Below are 23,285 nucleotides of genomic sequence, written 5' to 3' on the forward strand. Positions count from 1 at the left end.
TATTAAAACTGCCCCTAAATATGAATAGATTTATACCATAGATTAGGACAGCTTCTCACCAGAGAAGCTTCTTTTTGCAGTGGATGGTGATTGACACAGAGCTATACAACTGGTCAGTGGGCAGAGAATAAGAGATTGTAGCTCAGGTGTGGAGGTGTGCATTTTTAATCCCAGCACTCCAGGGGTAGAAGCAGGCAGATCTCCATGTGTTCATGGCCAACCTGGTCTACATAGTGTTATCTGCAGGCCAACCAAGACTGCATAGGGAGACTTTGTCTCAAAAACAGCAGCAGCAGCAGCAACAACAACAACAACAAGAAGATTGGATGGACAGACAGACAGGTAATAGAGATTGAAGAGTGCTTGGCCCTAAGGCTCAGGGATCATCATGGAGAGAGGGTGGGAAGACCGAAAGAGCCAGACATAGGGGACAACTGCTGTGAAACAGCATTTTCTGGACATCACAGACCTATGCACATACTGGTAGTACTCTGTGGGTTTAAAAAAGGAAACAGAAATTTGAGAGGGAAAGTAGTGGTGGGGATATGGGGGGACTTGGAGGGGAGGGGCTGGTGGTGGGTTTGATCAAAAACATATTATATGCATATGTAAAGTAAAAAAAAAAAACTATTAGCTCAGTCAGGGGATGTCCCTAGATAGCTTTCGGATGGGGTCACTCGCAAGACTCGGACATGATCAGAAGGCCAAGACTTCCAGCTCCATCTTCAACTTTCAGGGAAGGGACAAAGGCTAGAGATTTACTTGACTATCAACGGCCTACACTGTAATCCATCATGCCTAGGTAAGGAAGCCTCCACAGCCTCCCAAAAGGACAGAAGGGAGGGGAAGGAGAATCCTGGTAGCTGAACATGTCGTCATCGTGCCTGGAAGGTGGCACGACCAGATGCTGTGTGACTCCCTGGGGAGATGTGAACATCTGTTCACAAATGGCAGGCCACAGGAACGATTCCACCTATGTCTACCCTCACAAAGCAATGGGTTTCTTAAGGTTACTTACAGGAGCATGGATGACTCCAAGGCAAGTGTGTCACCGAAAAGCCCGTCCCCGTATGATGACTCATGAAGGCTCCATCCCTTGAGATCCGTGAATAACTTGCAGGCTGCTCTACCAGACACTTCCCTCTCCCAAGCAACTGCTTACTGATTAGATAACCTTGGGGGAGGGGCTGCCTTTGTCTCGTGACTTTCTAACTTCTTAGTCTTTTGAAACTTCCTGAGTCCAGTAAGTTTAATTGATTTTCTGAGTTATATGAACCTCCCTTCTCCCTTCAACAGAGAATGTTTCAACTGGAGGCAAAGAGTTACACAACACTAGAAAGGTGGGACATTTTCTCCCATGCCTGGCCCCGGGCATCTTCCAGTCGGGTTGTTTACTGCAGAGTTGGAATGTTCTTCATAATGAACCAGGGAGTGTAATTGAGGCTCTTTCCTGAGATCTAGGAACTGCTATGGGCAAAGTATTCAAGCCGGAGGAGCAGAGTTGTGGGAATTCAACGGATAACCAGCACTTCCAAACACACAGGACACTGTCTCCTCTTGTGACTGGCATCTGAAAGCTGTGACTACAGCCCCGAGTCAGCAGGTCTGACACTGTCTGTAGGGAGGCAGGGTCAGACTAGATCCTGGAGAGTCTATGCAGTGGGATCATTTGGCTTTTGTGAGAAATCTTCACTTCCACATCTGATGTGAGAAGTGTTGGCTTGACCAGGTCTGTGAGGGGGTCTTTCTCTCTCAACACCTCTTTTAGACAGGGTCATATGGCCCAGGCTGCACATGCTGTGCTGTGTAGCCCAAGATAACTTAAACTCCTGATCTTCCTGCTTCCACCTCCTGAGTACTGGGAGAACCCACGTCAGCCACCATGCCAGCTTCTTACAGCCATTAAAACTTCTTTTACACTTATTTATTTTATGCATGTAAACACATGTTACGGTGCTCACGTAGAGGGAAGAGGACGTTTTGTGGGAATCTGTTCTCTCCTTCCACCACGTGGGTTCTAGGGATGGAATTCAGGTCATTAGATTTGGCAATGAGTACCTTTATCTGCTTGGCCATCTCAACCCCTACATTCTTTTATATTCAATTAAAAGACGTGATATGAATGAGTTCCTGCTCTGAAAGAGGCAGAAATCACCATAGGCAAAAATGGGTCTGCAAGAAACAGAACTCAGCAGGGAATTTGTAAAAAAGCTATAAAATGGCCATGCTCAGTGTCCTTGGAGGAGAGAAGCTAACTGAAGACCCAAGGGCTACTTAATGGAACTGCCAAGGCTGGGGCCTCAGGCCCAGGGCCCTCTTCATTGTGGTTGAAGGCTTGTTAGCAATTATCTTTACCTCCCAAACCTCCCCAAGTGCCTTATCCTTAGGGGTGGCTGTCTTAGCCAGTGTTCTGTTGCTGTGAAGAGACATCATGACCACAGCAACTCTTATAAAAGAAAGCATTTAGTTGAGGCTCACTTACTGTTTCAGAGTCCATTATCATTGTGGCAGGAAGCACAGCATCAGGCAGGCAGACATGATGATGGAGAAGTAGCTGAGAGCTCTACATCTGGATCCGCAGGCAGCAGGAAGAGAGAGTGACACTGGGCCCGACTTGGGCTTCTGAAACCTCAAAGCCCACTCCCAGTGACGTACCCCCTCCAACAAGGCTATACCTCCTCCATCAAGGCCACACCCCCTAATCCTTCTCAAGCAGTCCCACTCTCTGATGACTAATCATTCCAATATATGAGCCTATGGGGCCATTCTTCTTCAAAACACCACAGTAGCTGTTTTTGTGCAAGGGACTATGGGGCTTCTGATGAGGACCCAAGAGGGTCCAAGCTTAGATGTCTCCAGTCTTTCAGTTCCTTTGTAGACATTAGACGCCCTTCCTCCCTACTTCTTTTTAAAATGGAGACAGGGTCTTATCTACAGATCCATAGCTGAGGATGGCCTTGAACATCTGTCTGATCCTCCTAGCCTCACCTCCTGAGTACTGGGATTACGAGCTTACAAAGTCCCACCACATTCAGGTTTTGTGTGATGCCTGTGATTTATTTTTTTTATTTTTTAGTTTCTACATTTATTTTATTTTATTTTTTTCTGTTATCAGTTTGATACAGTACAAATTCTTATCCTAATAGTGAAATGTTTCACTGAAGCTTGCCCAGTGATTGAGTGAAACCAAAACTTATTATAAGCCACAGTCGTCCTAGGGTCCCCCCTGCTATGTAGCCTCCCTGGTTCTGTGGGTTGCAGTCTGACTGTTCTTTGCTTCATATCTAGTATTCACTTATAAGTGAGTACATACCATGTCTGTCCTTCTGGGTTTGGGTTACCTCACTCAGGATGATATTTTCTAGTTCCATTCATTTGCCTGCAAATTTCATGTCATTGTTTTTCTTTGCTGAGTAGTACTCCATTGTGTATATGTACCACATTTTCTTTATTCATTCTTTGGTTGAGGGGCATCTAGGTTGTTTCCAGGTTCTGGCTATTACGAATAGTGCTGCTATGAACATAGTTGAGCATGTAATGCTTGTGATTTAACGTAGAACTTAGTACATAGTAGGTAAGTTGTCTCCCAACTATGCTGCATTCCAACCAACCCCCCATCTCCTCGTGTTTTTTTTTTTTTTTTTTAATCTTTTTTCACTTTTTGAGATAGAATCTCACATTGTCTGGCCCAGCCTGGGCCTCAAACTCTCGGTAACTATGCCTGGCCTCAACTTTGCTGTAATCCTCTTGCCTTAGATTCTCCAGTATTAGGACTATGCGAGCTAACCACGCCCCGCTCAAGCCTTCTGTTTTGTTGGAGACAGGGTCCTGCTGTGTAGCATAGGCTAGGACGCTGGATCCTCCTGCCTCAGCCTCCTCCCAATTGCTGGGACAAGTGTGTGGTACCATACCTGGCTTGAATGTTGAGCTGTATAAGCAGGGCCCTCCCTGGAATCTTGGTTCTGGGAAATCTAGGGTCACTAGTGGAACCAAACGAGGCAAAAGCAAGACTCCTTTCAAAACGCTTCTCCCAAAGGGAGGAAGGTGGCCCAGTGTGTTCTCAAGCGTGGAGAGAGACAGACTCGCATTTATTCAACAGTATTACCTCAGCGGTGTGATCTTGTGCTTTTCTGAACTTCAGTTTTCTGCTATTTATGGTTGTTGTTGTTGTTTGCTTGCTTTGTTTTGTGGAGATGGAGTCCCACTAGGTCGCCTGGGCTGTCCTGTCACGCGTGATTCTCCTAGGGTTTCAGCCTCCCCAGTGCTGGGGTTACTGGCGTTCCCTGCCACGTGGAGATTGACACAGACTCTCCATCCTGTTAGACATGACGATCCTCCTTGACTTTTCCCGTCCCCTCCTACCAGACAAAGTGCTGGTTGGAGTAGACTCCAATTCGAGGACTGTTGGGGAAACGTCTTGGACCAACTGTCCAGTCCTTCCCAGCCCATCCTCTACAATCATCAGATTTATATTCAGTTCCCAGCTGGCTGGCTCGTTCCCTCTTACTCTTCCACCAGGAATGTGCATTGTTCAGCCACTGCTCTGACTCCTACCGCACAGTGAAAACTAAAGAAACGTTAAGAGGGGCAAAGGATCAGCCCACCCTTTCTTTCTTCTTAGAGGAAAGGCTAGGGATCGAGGGATCACATCCTAATATAGAAAGCAGGCCGTCTAGGGCGCGGAGAACGCTGTCACCAAATCGGAGAGCTTCTCCCCCGTCACCCCTATATAGTTCTTCCCAGTGCCTCGGGGAGGGACCCCGCAACCCAAGGGGCCAACTCTGGGGTTCCCGCACTGGAGAGGGCAGAAACGGTCTAGGTCAGCAACTGGGAACCACTTGCAGGCAGCGGGCCGGAGCTGGGTGGGGCCGGGCGGACCGCAAGGCTCAGGAGGCGTGGAGCCCAGGCGGAAGGGGCGGGCCGGGCACGAGAAGGGCTGGGCCGAGGTGTCGCGGGGCGGCTGGAGGGTCGTGGGTGGCACGGAGGAGACATGTCGGGGGGCAGCAGCTGCAGCCAGACTCCCAGCCGGGCCATCCCCACTCGCCGCGTAGCCCTCGGTGACGGCGTGCAGCTCCCGCCTGGGGACTACAGCACCACCCCGGGCGGCACGCTCTTCAGCACCACCCCGGGAGGTAAGGCGCGGGCCGGGGTCCCAGGCGACCTCCGGGGCAGGAGGGCACGCGGGCATCCGGGATCGATCGCACGTGCGACGGGGGTGGCGGCGCGCTCAGGGGTTCCGTAGCTGGATAGAACGGACGAGGGGCTTCGGGAAGGCTCAGGAGGGTCACCACCGTCCGGGTTGCCCGCCTTCTGGGTGTAGCGGAGCGTGGTCTGGAGACGGGGCTGCACACTGCCCGCTTTAGCTTTTTGCTAGGAGAGACAGCAGAGTGCCCGAGTACACAGATAGGCACTCTGCCAGGATCACCATGTGCTCAAGTGCGGCCTCTGTGGGTGTCAGGGCAGTCCTAGGGTGGGACAGGATGGGGGGGTCTGGGTGGCCCTCGGAGCAGGGTAAGGGCCTGGCCTGGAGATTAAGTTTAGGTGATCTCCCTGGTAATAAATGACTCCTGCACACTTTTTTTTTTTAACCTTCCGGGGCAACCCTCGTTTTGCGTTGGACACTTGCTCATTAATGGAAGCTGGGCGTTGAGGGTGCTCCGTGCCCCAGAATCCCGTCTGGGCTACCTGTGGCATGCAGCCGATTTACAGAGTGAGGTCTCTGGGCAGGGGCCTGGCGCCGCGTCCGTCCGGGGTTGTGCAGAACAACACGTTCCTCGGGTCTAGGGGGCAGGGCACAGTGCTGAGTTCGCCCAAGTGGAGGAGGAAGAGGAAGCTGAGTTGGCGCGGGAGGGGGCCGGCCTCCGGGAACCGGGCATTCCCAGCTTGCCCCGGAGCCCTAGTAGAGGCGCTGATGAAACCTACAGGCCCGTTTGCATGATGAAATCCTCGTGGCTCACTACTTCCCTCCCATCCCCGAGCTGCTCCCACCCACTTTGCGCTTCTTCCCTCCCCGGTCTCCTCCCCTAAGCTTCTCCTCTTACAACTCAACAAAAACGGGAGAGTTTCTGGCGCTAAGCTGAACCTTGGGCTACTGCCGGCGCGGCCAGGCCACGTGCCTATTTTCTCGGGCAGCTGTCCCTACACCAGGGTGCCCAGCCAGATCCCAGAACCAAGGCACCCACGAAGGGATCTTGGAGATTTGTGCCTCTGGGGCTTCCGAACACAGCACCAAGGCCCCGCTCCTCGAGCATGTGTCTGTTAATGCATTGTCATGCTGCGCTCCTAGACGCTGCAAGAAATAGCAACCAGGTAGAGTTTGGGGAAGGCGTTCTCCCTTTCATTAGAAATGGCCCAAGGAGAAGTTCTCTGCAGGCTTCTGGCCTCCTTTTCCCCGAGTTCTCCATCCCTTCCTGGCCTCTTCTAGTTCACCCTCTTGCACTGTTTCTTTGTCTTTTTGCAGAACTTTGTGTTGAGCACAAACTTCGCAGACAGTTGAGTCCTTTTAGGTGAGGTGTGAATCTGTTTTTAATTTTTTAACTAGGCACGGAGGCAGGCCTAAAGGCTCAGGGAAACTTTTTTTCTTGTCCTTCTGCCCTCCGTTTTCTGGATGGACAGGTTAGCCGAGTCTCAATAGCCAACAGTACTGTTTGTAAGGAAAGATCCACTTCTCACTGTGGACTGGGAAGTGTCAAGGTTGGCAAACTGTGACGTCCCCAAAGCCAGCTGGCTCTTCTCAGGGTTCTTTTGCGGGGTGCACAAGTCCATAGCTTGAGGAAAAAACTGCTCATTTCTGCCAAAGCCAACAAGCCTGTTCTTGAGCTTGAGTTGGATCTTCTTTCAAAGGCCATTCCTTCCAGGCCACCTCTGCTAGAGCGTGGAAGATTGACCCATTGGCTCCAGAGTGTTTCTCGTTACTTAGGACCCCCCCCCCCCCATTAAATACGGAGTTGGAGTTCAGAGGTCTACAGCGTGAGATCCAGGACAGCTAGGGCCACACAAAGATTCACCTGCCTTTCTAGTGCGGGGACTAACGGAGGGACTGGCCATCCAGTCTTTCTTACTGTCTTGGCTGTTGAAAACCTTTTGGATTATAATGGCTCTGACCTATTCTTCCTTGCAAATCCATCTAACGTTTGAATTTTCCTGCATATATCAGGGGCTGGCTAGGAGATAATAAAGGTCAAGTTAATCGCCTTGAGATTTGCTCTGTCCTCCGGATGTGTAGGAGTATATAGCCGATAAGCTTGGAGCAGGACTGAGACATTTGCCTTACTGTTTTATTCAGGAGTCTCGGGAAGTAGAGATTCCATCCACGCATAAAGTCAGGCTTTCCTACCCACCTTGGCTTGTGACTGACTTGTCAGGGCAGTAAGTCCCTCCAGCTGAGGTGGCTTTGAAGCAGTTGTCTCTGGAGGCAAGGACACAGCAGGTGGCCCAGACCATCTCCCTTCCCAAGGACTCCAGTGGTCGGTGGTCATTAACCCTCAGCTGGCTGACCCCACTGGTCTGCCGTCAGGTCTTAGGTATCCAGAGAACCTAAGACATTTCCGAAGGGAGTGTCCAACATTAATATTTGAACCTGCGAGTCTTGAAGATGTTCAGCAATCCCATAAACAGAATCTTCTAGTGAGTGCCCAGGATGGATGTTTGACCTCTAACCTACAGAAGTTGTTGGGGTGCTCATACCGGTTAGTACCTGGGCGAGGTTAATCAGACAAGCAGGTAGGGTGGCAGATGGTCATGACATTGTTTCCTTAAGCCAACAAAAGTGCTGCATGTGCATATAGTAGCACACACCTTTAATCTCAGCACTCAGGAGGCAGAGGCAAGTGGATCTCTGTGAGTTCGAAGCCAGCCTGGTCTACATAGTGAGTTCCAGGTCAGTCAGAGCTACACAGTGAGACCCTATCTTAAAAAAAAAAAAAAGTCTGTCTAGGAAGTTTGACCTTAAAGTGGCTGCCAAGTGTTTTAGCCCTGGTAGTGCTGGGAAGAGGGGGAGGTGGCTTGGCACTGAGTCTTGATGCCCTCGTGTCTTGATGCCCTGCGGTCTTAGTCACATAGAGGGGAGACGTCACCGTTGAGGATTAAGGGCAGAGTGAGAGGGGATGATATCCAGGAAGTAAAGGAGATAGAGAAGTGGTCCTCAGCACACACTCGTCATGGCTTCCTTTTAAAGTGTTTGAAACATTATACGTTAGGTTCCAGAACATACTGCTGAGTTTGGAGGAGGCCAGGGTAGAGCACTCCAAACTCCCCTCGGATCCTATCGGGTTTTTTTGGTTTTCCGAGACAGGGTTTCTCTGTGTAGCTTTGCGCCTTTCCTGGAACTCGCTTTGGAGACCAGGCTGGCCTCGAACTCACAGAGATCCGCCTGGCTCTGCCTCCCGAGTGCTGGGATTAAAGGCGTGCGCCACCACCGCCCGGCTCCTATCGGGTTTTAAGACGCTCAAGAGGCTCGCACTCCATCCAGACTCGGAAGATGGTCTGACTTGGAGGGCTGGCATGGCTCGCTAGACCGGTGAAGATTTAGCTGAAATAGAATACAAACGTGGGCCTGAAGAGAAGATGGCTCAGGGGTTAAAAAGTGCTTGCTGCTCTTGGAACGGACTGCCCTTTGGCACCTACAGGGTACTCCAGGACCCCTGACCACCGTGATTCTAGCTGGAGGCATGCCCTCTTCTGGCTTCCACAGGAACCTTCCCCCAAATAAAAACAAAAGCTCAGAGGCTTGGAGGTAAACTCAGGGACAGTGTCACTGCTAGCTGTGAGTGAGGCCTTAAGTTCTGTATCTAACATCCCAAGGGAGGGGGAGGGTAGGAGGAACGCAGCGGGGTGAGTATCCAGTGTGAGACGGAATGGATATGTTGGGAGTTAGGGGGGATAGATGTTTGGCACAGACTCTCAGTTGTGAGAGCGACAAGTTCCAGGGATGTGGTCATCAGTGGCTATAATTAACCCTGCAGTGTTTACTAGAAATTAGCTAAGAGCAACCTTAGCCGTATCCTTACTTACACAAACACACACATCCGTGACATATGCTAATTTATTTGTGGGAGTTATGGCATGTTTCCTAGAGTGATACCAGATCCTTTCGTATACTTTGACTAGGTACTTCTCCCTGTCTCCCTCTCCTCTCCCATCTCTTCCACTCCCCCCCTCTTTCTTTCTCCCTCCTCTTAAGATAGGATCTTACTGTATCGCCCAGGCTGGCCTCAAACTGTTGATCCTCCTGCCTCAGTCTCCCGAGGGCTGAGATTATGTGCCATCCAGCTTGAATGTATGTAATTTTTATTTGCTGGTTGTCTTTAATAATTCAGTAAGGCTCGAGGGGGACATGTTTCTAAGAATCCAAGGCACATCTCTAGAATGAAGTGATGTGACAGATCTCCCACCCTCCAGCCCTAGAGCCCATAGTAATTCTACCTTGTAGTTTTGTAGATTGACCCAAGGGCCACAGAACATGTTTGCTATCCAAAAGAAAACTCTTCTCCTTGATAAATGACAGTCTAATTAGGTGAGCTTCTAGATTTCAGTGGCCTTTGGAGGTTGCATTTTTTTTTTCAATATCCTCCCAAAGTGGCAGGTATTCATTATTTGAAAGATGAGTTTGTTTCTCCTCTATCATAACAGCAAAAGTCATTACCCATTTTGGTGACGGGAGGCAGGTATGGGTGGTGATGTTTTTCATCTCATTTATGGGTGTCAAGTACTGAAACATTTTTCCAAGTGAGCCCTTATGTGATGTTCTCGGAGATGAATTAGAAGGGAATAACAATATTGAAAAGGATTGCTCAGGGTGACAGTTTCTTTTTTTTCCTCCTCTTAATGTTCATTTGTGCGTACGCATCCCCATATGTTCAGGCACACAAACAAAAACATCCGTTACTTGCTGGTCCGATTCTTCCCGCCAGCTGTCTTTCTCCGTGGTGAATCACAGCCATGAGTCTGTTGACAGGCTCGTTCCTCGGGTTAGACAGGATGTTCTTCCAGAGCAGTCCGTGTGTCCCCGGGATCCAATGCCAGGTTCGGTGTTCAGGAGGTGTGACAAGTTGTGCTTGGGCGTGGCTTTAGTGGTACAGTCCTCACCTAGCATGGGTGATGCCCTGGGCTGATCTTTGACCTAGAAAAAAGACGACAGTGCAGGAGACAGAAAGAAGCCTAGGACAGAAATGAAGCGTTTCCCTTAGGGATGTCTAGGTTCTTTTCCCCCCAGGCCTGGGTCTCCACTGGGTCTCCAGGGTGGAGATGGCTGTACTGGGTAGCCACTGACTTTTTACAAGCCGTCCCCAAACTCAGTAACTTAAACAACAGTTTATTGCTCATGTCTGTTCTTTGTGGGTTTTGGTAGAGGTGATGCAGCCGCAGCTGGATCGCCCTGGGCTGCAAGGTCCAAGGTGGCCTTATCCACGTGTGGGAGGCCTTGCCCTTGGTGGGAGGCTGGGATTGCCCTCTTGGGGCTCAAATCATTTAGTTTAGCTTGAACTTAGGAACACAACAGATAATAGCAAGGCCACCTAGGGCATAGGCGTGGAAGCCTTGTCACATCTCTTAAAAAGTACTCTTGTTCTTGGAGGCAGGCCAGCTTCAAGAGAGGATGGCCTTTTTGATTTTGAGACAGGATCTCCTTGTAGCCCGGCCAGATGGCCTCAAATTTGAGGATGGCCTTAAACTCCTGGTCATTCTACCACTACTTCTCAAGTGTATGAACCACTTTTTTCCCCCCTGCTTCCTCTGAACGTCAGGTTCTAGGAACATTATTTTGCAGAGCTCATACTCACTGCCCAACTCACCACTCCCATTAAAACTTGAAAGGCCTGGGTTTTCTGGGCACTAGCAATTGGCTTGCGTCCGATGTGCCCAGCAGTCCAAAGTGAGGATGAGAATACAGGAGGTTATAGTCTGTTTAGAGCTTTGGTTTGGCAAACATACAGTGGGAAGGTTAAAGAGCAGTTTTCTTAGCTGGCTGTGGTGTCACATGCCTGTGATACCAGTACTCTGGAGACGGAGACGGGAGGATCAGATGTTCAAGGCCAGTGTGGGTGGTCTCAATGAGAATGGCCCCCATAGACTCATGTATTTGATTGATTGGTCCCTAGTTGGTGGAACTGTTTGGGAAGGATCAGGAGGTGTGGTCTTGTTGGGGGAGATGTGTCACTGGGGGTAGGCTTTGAGGCTTCTAAAGCCCATGCCATTCCCAGTTAGCTCTTACTGTCTCATACTGGTAGATAAGTACGAAAACTCTCAGCTACTGCTCCATCCAGCACCATGCCTACCTACCTGTCACCATACTTCCAGCCGTGATGGAAGGACTCTAAGCCCCAAATTAAATGCTTGATAAGTTATCTTGGTTGTGGTGTCTCTAGAAAAGTAGCTAAGCCAGTCAGTCAGCCTCAGCCACATACTGACTGAGTTGGAGGGTGGACTGGGCTACATGAGACCCTGTCACAAAACAAACAGATGAACAAAACAGACGTCCTTATTTAACGAGAATGTGGGCTTGGCTTGGAGCCGTACCTCAGTAGAAGAACAAGTGTGTATGAAGCCCTGGGTTTAATCCCAGGCACCGAAAAAGGGAAATTCCAACCAGTCTGTGTTAGCTCGCTACAGCTGCCATGTGAAAATACTGCCAACGAGGTGACTTGAAGGGCAGTGAGACTTCTGTTTTCTCACTGTTGGTCACTGCTAGTCTAAGATGATAGTGAGGTCACTTTTTCGGAGGCCTTTCTTCTAGGCCTGCAGATGGCTGCCTTCTCTCTTATCGTCTTGGAGTCTTCCATCTGTGGGAGTGCATAGATTTCCACTTCTTCCAGTGAGACTGGATCCGGATCCACTCCAAGGGCCTCATATTGACCCTCCTCAGAAAGATCCCTCCAAAGGCCATATTCTGAGGTGCGTGCTGGGCTTAGGCTTTTTTTTTTTTTTTTTTTCTGGAGCTGAGGACCGAACCCAAACCCAGCTCTACCACTGAGCTAAATCCCCAACCCCTTAGGGCTTAGGCTTCAACACATGGGTTTGGAGGAATACAGTAGAGTCCCTAACAGCTCCCACCCGTTCCCACCGGGGCAGCAGCATTTGCTGTTTGCTTTGGGAGACCCTAGAAGGGCAGGACACTCGCTCTGGGTAATGACTTGTGGCAGCCACACTCTGCACAGGCACATTTTGAACTGTTTGAGGAGAGGTCAGGAAAGAGGAAGGTATTTGACCGGCCTTAGAGTCAATTCAACCATTCTGTTCTAAAGGTCTTTGTGAAAGCCTTATCCTTGTCAGAGCCCCCAGCTGACTTCCCGTGTTCAGTATCTGGTAGCTTCATTAGATACCTGACCTCTGAGAAATATCACTATTTGGTTCTCTTTTTTTGGCCTTGAAAACTCACTTGGTAGCCCAGGCTGGCCTCGAACTCACAGAGATCCGCCTGGCTCTGCCTCCCGAGTGCTGGGATTAAAGGCGTGTGCCACCACCGCCCGGCAAAGCTCTCTTTTAAAAACCACGCAAAGCAGGCAGCTGTGGCGCACGCCTTTAATCCCAGCACTTGGGTGGCAGAGGCAGGTGGATCTCTGTGAGTTCGAGGCCAGACTGATCTACAGAGTGAGATCCAGGACAGGCACCAAAACTACACAGAGAAACCCTGTCTTGAAAAAACAAAAAACAACAACAAAAAATAAGCCGGGCGTTGGTGGCGCACGGCTTTAATCCCAGCACTCGGGAGGCAGAGCCAGGCGGATCTCTGTGAGTTCAAGGCCAGCCTGGGCTACCAAGTGAGTTCCAGGAAAAGGCGCAAAGCTACACAGAGAAACCCTGTCTCGAAAAACCAAAAAAAAAAAAAAAAAAAAAAAAAAAAAAAAAAAAAAACCACGCAAAGCATTTGACACTTAGGCTGTTGCGTTCTGTCTAAGCACCGGCATTGTGTCTCCTGCCTTTGCTATGAAAGCTCCCCTCCCCCCACTGCCCTTCCCTGGGGTGTTGTCGTGGGAATACTATCCTGTACTTCCCCTAAACCTCCAGTCTTGTGTTCCAGGGGGAAAGCATGCTCCTGTGAGGGATGCCGAGGGAAGGGTGGCCGTGTGACTCAGTTTTCGGAAGTCACAGCCGGTAGCAGAAAGTGGGAACCTTAGAGGAAAGGACAAGAACTCAAAGCAAGGGTCTTGTCTGGGGAACGAATAACCTTGTTCTGGACACAGATTTAAAAACCTAAGTAAAAGCTCGGTGACCTCTTTAATGTTCTCAGGGGGAGAACATTGGCAGAGGGGTGGATATCTATTTTTTTTTTAATTTTTTTTTTTATTTTTTGAGACACAGACTCATGTATGCTGTGTGGCGGAGGCTAGTCTTGAAGTTCTGATTCTCCTCCTGCCCACATCTCCCAAGTGCTGGGATGCTGGGTTAATGTCCAGCCATTTATTTATTTGTTTATTTATTTACTTATGAAACAGGGTCTCTACATAGCCCTGGTTATCTTGGAACACACTTGTGGATTGCCTCTGCCTCCCTAGTGCTGGTATTAGAGCATGCACCACCATGCCTGGCTTATTTTTATTTATTTTTTGGTTCACCAGGGCCTTGGCCATGTAAGGCGGATGTTCTTTCATTGAGCTGTTACCCCAGCTCTCAGGAATATTGGCTCATGTGTTGTTTCGGCTCCACGATACTCCTTTAGGTGTGGGTTTTCCGTTACCTTCTTCATGTGGTACATAAAGACCCCGAGACCCAGAAATGGAGGTTTTTAGGTAGTGATTCCCAGTTTAAGCCCAGGACTTCTGCCTCCAAGTCCCATGTCGCTTGTACATTAAGGGCCTGCCAATAATGAGATCCTAAAAATAGATGGTGATGGCTAGTGCTTTAAATATAGCGTCAGCTCCAGCCCCGTGTGGCTCCTCCGGTTGACAGGTGAGAAAACTAGATCCTTGGGGAATGCCTCCTTACTTGTGTGTCCAGGAAAACTGGCATCGGTGTTAAACCATGACTTTAGTAAGGACTTTATGTTTTGTGCATTCCTGGAACTTAAAGTCCTAAAGGCTACCAACTGTACTAAATTCACGATGGTTCTCATGTTCTGTGTGTCTGAGAGAGATGGAGGATGCCCACCCATTCCCGCCCCCACACTGCCCCTCACACATTCCTCCTGATGTGTTCCCACTGTGGCTTTGAAATTGTGTCCTGCTATGGATGGGACTGAGCAACTGGGGCAGCTTGATACCTTAAACCTTTTTATTGATTCTTTGTGTCTTTCACATCATGCCTCCTGATCCCACCCATCTCCCACCCCACCGCCAAATAAAACAAAATAAAATTTAAGAGAAAAAGAGGAGGGAAAAAAAAAGGAAGAAGGGGAAAATCTTGTCACGGAAGCTGCAGTGTGACACAGTGAGTCACACAGTAAACCCCTTTATCCATATATTTCTACATGTAGGCATTGATCACCAAGAATCATTCATTGCTCTGGTTTGAGGCCCCTGGTCTCTGCTGCTGGGCCCTCACTGGGCCTCTTCCTAGACACATCCCCTTGCTGCCCTGTGTCGAGGAAATCCTGCAGCCCTGGGTCCACAGGACTGACACCCCTACTCTAGCAGATCACATGTGGGGTGGATGTTGGGGTGGGTCAACACATAACCCTCGTTCTGGGCTTGGGTAGCTGCAGGGTTGGTCAGTCCACCAGCCCTCCCCTGTCTTCACCACTGAGGTGGGTTCTCCAGCATTGCCCAGGCTAGTTTATCCCTTGCAATGATTAGCAAGGGGTGGGGCCAGTTCCACTTTCAAGTCCTCTGGGTGGTTCTCCCACACCTATACCTCCAGGGCCAGCTCTCCTGTGTTGAGAAGGCGAGGGCGAGACAGCTGATGAAGGAACAGCTCTCCTGCTCTTAGGACTTCAGGGTCGGCTCCCCTACCTGCCTCAGACGTTGATGGGTGGGGTGGGGTTGGGGGACAGCATCTCACAACATCAGGGCTGGCTCATCCACACCTCAGCCAACAGGGTCAGCTCTGTTGTGCAGCCCAGGCAAGGTGTAGGGCCTGCTCTCCAGAGTGTTGCAGCTGGTGGGGTCAGGGACAGTTCTCCCCTCTGCCTCAGGCATTGATGGGTAGTGGGGAGGACATCTCTCTCCCGCCCATACCGTCACTAGACAGATGAGCAGTGGAGACAGCTTTCCTATGCTCACCACCTCAGGGCTGACTCACCCACACCTCTCCCAACAGGGTTGGCTCTCACCTTAAATCTTAATGGACAGATAATTGCTAGTGTATGTGTGAGCGTTCCCTTGGGTGGGCTACTGTTCTAATCCACGCCAGAAGTTGACGATGCCGACAGGCCCATTTTGAGGTCTTTGAGAGGTCATTGAGGCGCAGGCCGAGAAAGTGGTACCTTGTCCACAGTCAGTGGAGCTAGGAAATGAGACAGGTGTGTTTCAGGACTCAGCTAGAAATAAAACGTTACTCCACAGGCAGTTCGACACTGAACTTTGAACTCTCACCCCAGCACCCAGTAGGCTCTGGATTCCAAGCTACACAGCTGACTCACTGTGTGTGTTGTGCTCTGTCCGCCGCCGCTACATTTCTTTTTTCTTTTCTTTTTTTTTTTAACTTTGCTTTTCTCATCACTGGGACCAAATCCCTGACAAAAACTTGAAACAGAAACATTTATTTTGGCTCCTGATTTCTGAGTTCAGTGCCCAGTCACTTGACTCATTGCCCTGGGGGCAGAACGTCATGGCTGTAGGAGCATGTGGCAGAGGTGGGTCTTCACTGTAGGGTGGACCGGAAGCAGAGAGAAGGGAAAGGCTGGTGCTTTGCTGCCTTCCGGACCCTGAGCTGGTGCTGCGGGCATTGAGGGTGGGTCTGTCCTCCCAGTGCTGCGGGCATTGAGGGTCTGTCCTCGTTAGTCCTCCCTGGGCATGTCCTCACAGGCGTTCCCACAGGTGTGCCTCCCCACGGCCCTACATCAGGACTCTCTTTTTACCTTTTGGAGACAGGGTCTCACTAGGTAGCCCTGGCTGTCCTGGAGCTTGCCACGTAGATCAGGCTGGCCTCGGGACTCCCAGAGATCTTTTGGCCTCTTCCTCCTGAATTCAGGAAGTGCCACCACACCCTGTGATCAGGACTTATTAAACCGTTTTTGCTTGGCCTCTTCTAGTATGAGTTTTTGCACCATCCTAGGTGTGTAGGTGTATGAAATAGGTATGCAAATCAAACACTAACTGATACAATCATTAATCTATTGAAGGACATTTTTTTTGGCATACATACAATTTCACTGTTTATTAAAGATGAAAGCAAGTTTGCGTACTGAGATGACTTGCTTGTTTGTGAAGAATGGTCGTTTCCCACAGTAGGACATAAAGCATATTCAACCTTTTTTTTTTCAGTTAAGATCTCTATTTTGTCTTTATCATCATCTGCGGTGCACATTGTGTCGGTGAAATTGTCCTGTGCTCTCGGAGCTGACTGATAAGCTGGCTGTAGAGTCAGGGTCACCCTCTCCTCTTTCAGACCCAAGTGTGTTTTATCTCACAGTCCTTGTCCTCCAAGGCGCCTCGTCTAGATGCTCTTGCCCGTGTCACAGGAGGGAAGGGAAACGCAGAGCAAACGTAGAGTGAAAATGCCCGTGGGAGCAGCCGGAAGGTCTCCGTTGTTTACCCCCTGATATAAAAGTGCCTGCAGTGGGAGAGAGACGCTGCAAGTTCAGCCTTGGAACTCAGTCGGGAACTCCAGCTGCCTGCCTCAACTTCCCTAGCCGTTTTTTTGCTGGGTGTTGTGAACATCCGGTTTGATGGTGTTTCCTCTGTCTGCTTTCTGTTCTTCCCCTGGGAGCCTCAGCTGAGGGGACCACCGGCGTTGGTTGCCACTCCCTGTATGGGGAACTCCAGCTAGCTGCCTTACAGCCGGTTTCTGCTGAATGTTTGGCTGATTTAATGATGTTTGTCTGTCTACCCATCTCTCTCTAAGCTGTTTATTCTTTTACTTTGGCTTACTATGTACTTACTCATTTCAAACCAAGAGTATTCACGAAACCATCATCCATGCCAAGAAAGCCATTCGTTGAAATAAGTGGGGCAAGATGGCAGCAGCGTGTGTGTGAACATTTCAGAAGCCATTAGTAGTTCTGTCCTAATCCCAAGTCAAAATTCGTTGAATTAAAAAATTATGTATTTATTGAGAGAGGGAGGAAGGTGGGGGGGGGAGAGATGGCGAGAGGGGATGGGTATGACTATAGGTGTGGGTGTGGGTGTAGGTGGGTGCATACCTCAGCATGCATATGGGGGTCAGAGACAACTTGTGGGCATTGGCTCTCTCCTACCGTGTGGATTCCTGGTTTTGAACTCAGGTCGTCAGGCTTGGTGGCAGGTAGGGGCCTTTGCCATCTGAGCCATCTAGCCAGCTCTTAATTTAATTTTATTACGTGTGGTCTATAACACTATACAATATGCAATTTACGACTTGTATTCTCTATTAAGAAGCAAGTGGATACCACTACTGCATTTGAGAAACCAGATTCATTTGTCATCTGCAGAAGATAACTATAAATAGAAATGCAAAGACCGTTCTTAAATTCCAGCTGGATGCCATTGTCTACTGGAGGCTGGGAACCTAAGGCTTGAGCCTTGTTGAAAAGGAAGCATTCAGTATGTGCTGTTCAGGGGTTAAAAATAGACCACCAATGCCATGCTGCTGTGTTTGAGGCCATGGGAAACCGTGGATAAGTTCATCTGCTTACTCTCACCTCATGTGTCTCCCATTGTCTTAGGGTTTCTGTTGCTGTGAAAAGACATTGTGACCATGGCAACTCTTATAAGGGAAAACATTTAACTGGGGCTGGCTCAGTTTCAGAGGTTTAGCCCATTGTCATCATGGAGGAAAGCATGGTGGTGTGTAGGTAGACATGGTGCTGGAGAAGGAGCTGAGAGTTCTACATCTTGATCTGTAGGCAGCAGGAGACTGTGTCCCACACTGGGTGTAGCTTGAACAGATGAGACCTCAAAACTTGCCTCCACAGTGACACACTTCCTCCAACAAGGCACACCTCCTAATAGTGCCACTTTCTATGGGCCAAGTATTCAAACACATGGGTCTGTGGGGGCCATACCTCTTCAAACCTCCACACCCACAATGATCTTGCTCTACCTTGGGAAGTGCTCCCTTACATGGTGTTCAGGGAGCCGCGTGGGTGGAGGTGAAGGGTCCTGAGGATGGCTTACTGTTGGAGAATAGTTGACTGAGGCTGGCCCTCCCTCTGGGGAATAAGACTACCTTGTGATAGGAGGTTGGGTAGAATGGGGATGGCCTTCATGTCAGCCCTTACAGAGATGGTGCAGGTAGATGTTGTGGAGGTTTGGAGATGGGCTCAGCCTGAGACCTTTTTGGGGTGGATTGAGTGTTTCATGTTTCTGCCAAGACTCGGCAGGGAGAAGTCTCCTGCTGCTGGGAGTGACCCACTGTCTTTCTGTTCCGGATGAGTCACCTACTGAGGTTCTGCAGGATAGGGTGATGTCATGACTACAAGGCTCCCCTTTTCTGTGGGATCTGCTTGTCATGGGTTATTGACAGGGGGAGCTGAGGGTGGCATGAGTGGAGGGACTGTAGAGATGGCACAAGATGTTTGGAGCTCTGAGAAAATAGGCACATCTTGGTGGCCAGCAAGCACTCCTGTGAGGGAAGAGCACCCCAAGTGGTGTTGGGGTAGGCAGTGGAGCAGGGCTATGTGGCCAGGTTGGTCAGGTCCCTCAGTCAACCTTGCTCCCCCTTGGTCCAGGTTGTATACAAGAACCTGCTGCCTCTGCTGTGGCCACACTTCCAGGAAGTGGAAAAGGCAACAACAGGTAAGGGGCTCCAGGTGACCTTACCAACCAGCCTCTTTATTACACCTCCGCCACCAGGAACCAGGATCATCTATGAGCGGAAATTCCTGATGGAGTGTCGGAACTCACCTGTGGCCAAAACACCCCCGAAGGACCTGCCAGCTATTCCTGGGGTCACTAGCCCAACCAGCGATGAGCCTCCCGTGCAAGCCAGCCAGAGTCACCTGCACAGCAGCCCGGAAGATAAGCGGGCAGGTGGTGAGTACTGGGCCTGTCCAGGCTCTGCACTGGGAGGAGGATTGTCTGTCTTCTCTAGGGAGTCCAAGTTTCATGGAGGGGGCGATGGTGACTGTCCACCCTCTGAGGAGCAGCTGTGGGGAGCTGTAGATGTAATTCTAAACGGTCTTATTAAATAAGAAACACAGAGCCAAATGCAGAGTTAAAAGCCCAGAGATCAGAGAGCAGTAGCCTAAAGCTGAGACCACCTTCTCACCACCCGATGCCGCTGCCATCCTTCCCCTGAGAAAGAGACCTACTTCCTGTGTGTCTGTCTTTTTATTGACTTTCTGTTCTGCCTTCTCATTGGTTGTAAACCCAACCACATGACCGCTCATAGATGATCCTGTGCACTGCCTGTCTATACAGACCTCCAGGTCTCTATGGTTGGTATTGAGATTAAAGGCGTGTGTCTCCATGCTGGTGGTGTCCTTGAACACACAGAGATCTGCCTGTCATGTGATCGGGATTAAGGGCGTGTGCTGTCATGGCCAGACTTCTGCTAAATGGCTTGTTAGTAGCTCTGACCGCCAGGCAACTTGATTTATTAACATACAAATAAAATCACATTTCAGCACAAATAAACTATCACCATAGGGAGCCTAGAGGGTGAGGGGCAGAATTCCCATTGGCTCCAGCTTGCCCCCTTCAAAGCTCCAAGGACCCCAGGACAGCTGATCTGATGCATCAGGTAATGTAATTCGTGAGGAACTCATATAAAATGACAGTGACTTTACACAGCACCTTTCATCAGCCTGCCTCCCTCTGTATAGTTGATCCCAAAGCCCCACTGCACAGGTGCCGTGCTTGGAGTACAGCCTCGATATGTGTGTGGTGCTAGAGAGACATATGAGTGGTGCTAGAGAGACAACTTATCAAAGACATGAGTACTTCCCCTCTAGGAAATTACATGTCTACAAGATAAACTCAGGTACCTCTTGGCAGGTTACTGGTCCTTCAGGGGCTTGTTGGTGAAGACAGGCAGACAATACCTCTATTGAGACTGAAGCTTTGACATTTACAGCCCAGGTCCTTCCTGGTTCCCACTCTTCCCCAAAGCAATCAAAGCAGACGACACCCTGGCAGTCGCCTGTGGGGTGTGAACATGTTCTTGTGGCAGAGCTCCTGAGCTCTCTAATGGTTCAGCATGTCCCCATGACGATGCCCACATGTAAGCATGCCCACGTACCCTCAGTCTGAGGAATACCACCCCCCGACTTTTGACGCGGAAGGCAGTATGCACCAGACTCAGACAGGGAGCTGCTGACAGTTCCCTGGCCCTGTGGGATGTGATGGCAGATTTCTCTGGGAAGCCAGCCGCCGTGGTGGGGATGGAGGTGAGTAGCAATAGGAAGGTAGATTTGACTCTGTGCAGAAAGCAATGTGACAGGTGGTCCCCAAGCTACATGTGTGGTTCCCTGCCATGTGTTCAAGGATGGAGGGAGTCCTTGGTGATTGCACAATGACAGAAGATTAAGTTAGGCCACACCTGAAGTTGTCACCAGGAACTGAAGGCTGTCATTTACCCTTGGTGGCACACCTTCCCTGCTCCTAGTTTCTGATGGAACTCCAGCTCTCCACCCCAAATAGTGGCCTGGTAGCCCCATACAGTGTCAGGATGGGGGTGCATAGTTTTAACTTTCCTTAAATGGATGAGAAACAAAGCTCCAGCCCCTGGCCACGTATTAAAATTTGAGTTTACAGAAAATTCAGCACTTTCACCTCCCTTATGAGGAAGCCTAGTCAACTTTTCTCTTCGGCAGCATGCACGCCTCCATTGGATTTATGAGAATAACTCCCTGGCCTCTAAGCCTGGAGTGTGGTTCCATTTGCCCCTTGGTTATTGGTCCTCTGTCTTTTCTCTCCATAGGTGAAGAGTCACAGTTTGAGATGGACATTTAAGGGACCAGCCATAGGATGGAGTGATGCTTCTGGGCCCCTGAGGCCCTTGGAAGGAGAGCCACAGCATTCAGGCCTTACACCAGGCAGATACTGGGCGTGGGCCGCCGCCCAGCCCTGCTCCTCACTCTGCCTTCCATTTTGTGAACACCAGCACATACCTCCTTGTGCCTCTGTTGACACCGAGCTGCTACTCCAGGGGAATGACTCTCACCCACACCCTGCGTCAAGTGCCAGGAAGTGGACACAGAGAAGCCCGTTGAAATGGTCGTCTGGCAATTCTAGCCCCAACCTCTGGAGCACACCCATCCTCTCCTTAGGTTGGGGTACCTGGGAAAGCTACCCTTCACTTCTGAGAGGAAATAAAAGCCACCTTTACCCTAGGCCCAAGGTGGGGCCCTGTCTGAACTGTTTTCAACTTGAAGTGATAACACAGTCATTCTCTGGTCAGTGCTTACGGTGTACTTTCCTTTATGTTATCTCACGTGATTATCATACCAGGTCTCTAGGTAAGCAGGAGTCTGGCTGGAGATAAAGTAGTTCTCCACGGGACTGGGCTAGAGCTCTGCCGCTCTATAATTCTTGTTTTTAGCAGCAAGTATTACCTTTGTCCAGCTAGGTGGTGACCTTTCCCCTTGAGCCCGGGCCATTGTAGAGCCTTGGATCCACAGGTGCCTACTCCTTGTCAATCATCTCTCTCTGTGTGTGCTGCCGTGGGGGGATGCAGAGGAGATAATCTCTCTGCCCCAAGGACTTTATTGAAGTATACCATGTACCCATTAAAAAAGGTAGCATGAACAGATTGTATCCGGTTGGTTATCTGTGGTTCATGAAGGAGGAAGCTTGGAGGAAATGGCATAGCTGGGAATGAGAATGGGTAGAGGTGGGTACTGAGTGTTACAAAGGTCTTGGGGAGCCAAGATGATTAAGGGTGATGTCAAGGATCCCTTTATGGACACAGCAGGTGCTTTTGTGTATGAATGTGACCTACCAGTTGTTAAAGAAGAGCCATCTTCATGAGTCTTGACTGCTAGACTGAGTGGTATGCTGGGTGTCTCTCACTACAGGACCTGCTGAGGGGTGCGCACGCCCTTTGTAGGTTCTGGGATCATAGTGTTTGTTACCTTGCCATTTTGGGATCAGCAGACCTCAGTGGTCAGGTCTTTTGCTGGCCTTTTCTACAGCTGATTTGCAGCCCCTTGCAAAGGAAGCTGGAATCCGTGTGGTGGTATTTGGAAGGACACGGGGCTTTGGTGTGTTGACTGCATACATACTCCTCCTGTGTGTGGAGTTACGAGGCCTGGGAGGGGCTCTTCCACCAGAGAAAAGGCAACAGAAATTCCTGCCATGTTAAATGAGAGGTTAAGTCCCATTCCCTATCTGTTAGCTTCCTAATAAACCATTTTCATTCCCCTGACATCTCACTAGAGGCCTTGCTCACCAGTCTGTGTGATCCAATGCAGTTCCCATTTTCTCAAGGTCAGTGTACATACACTTCCCTGGTAGACAGTTAGCAGCTTTCCTCATTGAGAAAGGTTCCATCAGAAGAAGACCCAGTCTCTATACGGTTAATTGTTGCTGGGTGCTGTGTGGTGGCAAAGCTCTGCAACCCGGCTCTTGTTCTCCAGGAAGGAAGATTGTGGGGAGATGAGCCTGCTCTGTTCATCTTGACATCCCTATGTGCTGGAACCTTAATGTTTTGTCGATACTCTCATAAACCCATCAGTTTGGCGTGCCCACCCTTAGCTGTTAACAGAACCACAGTTTGCGTTTGGAGAACTCGCTGGCATCTGTAGACAGGTACAGCGAACCAGAAATATGAAGAAGCTTTAAGGAAGGGTGTGTGTTCTCAAGTTGCGAAACCCGATGGAGATGAAATGTCACTAAGCAACACTTGTGATTAGTCAGTGCCTGGAGGCTGTAGGTGTTCTGGGAAGTAAAGGGAACTGAAGTTTAAGAATCTTAGAGATTAGCTGGCCCTTGTAGTGGTTTTGATTCCAAGAGGTCATGAGTGGCCTGTGTAACACGAATCTTAAGAGGTCTTATTAATAAAAATCCTGGGGCCAGATGTTGGGGTGAAATCTGAAAGATCAGAGAAACAGAACAAGTCACAGCCAACCTCACCGCGCCAACTCCTCAGCCGATCCTGTTTCCATGAATCCTCAGACTGAATGCCTCTGAGTCCTCACTCTAATGGAGCTCAGCTAAACTGCACTAAAAAGCTTCTAGTTCCTGGTCCTCACACCTTACATACCTTTCTGCTTCCTGCCATCACTTCCTGGGATTAAAGGAAGGTGTGTGTCTTCCCCAAGCAAAGGCATGAGA

General features: G+C 49.7%; 1 protein-coding gene across 1 annotated transcript; it reads left to right on the top strand.

Moving 5' to 3' along the window:
* The first annotated feature begins 4,914 nt into the window (after positions 1-4,914).
* Eif4ebp1 (eukaryotic translation initiation factor 4E binding protein 1) lies at positions 4,915-21,343 on the top strand. The gene is made up of 3 exons (XM_059244642.1): positions 4,915-5,132; positions 18,864-19,043; positions 20,932-21,343. The coding sequence occupies exons 1-3, from the start codon at positions 4,991-4,993 to the stop codon at positions 20,961-20,963; spliced, it is 354 nt and encodes a 117-aa protein (XP_059100625.1). The 5' UTR covers positions 4,915-4,990; the 3' UTR covers positions 20,964-21,343.
* Positions 21,344-23,285: the final 1,942 nt, after the last annotated feature.

Source organism: Peromyscus eremicus, chromosome 17 (assembly GCF_949786415.1).
Source record: "Peromyscus eremicus chromosome 17, PerEre_H2_v1, whole genome shotgun sequence".
Lineage (NCBI taxonomy): Eukaryota > Metazoa > Chordata > Mammalia > Rodentia > Cricetidae > Peromyscus > Peromyscus eremicus.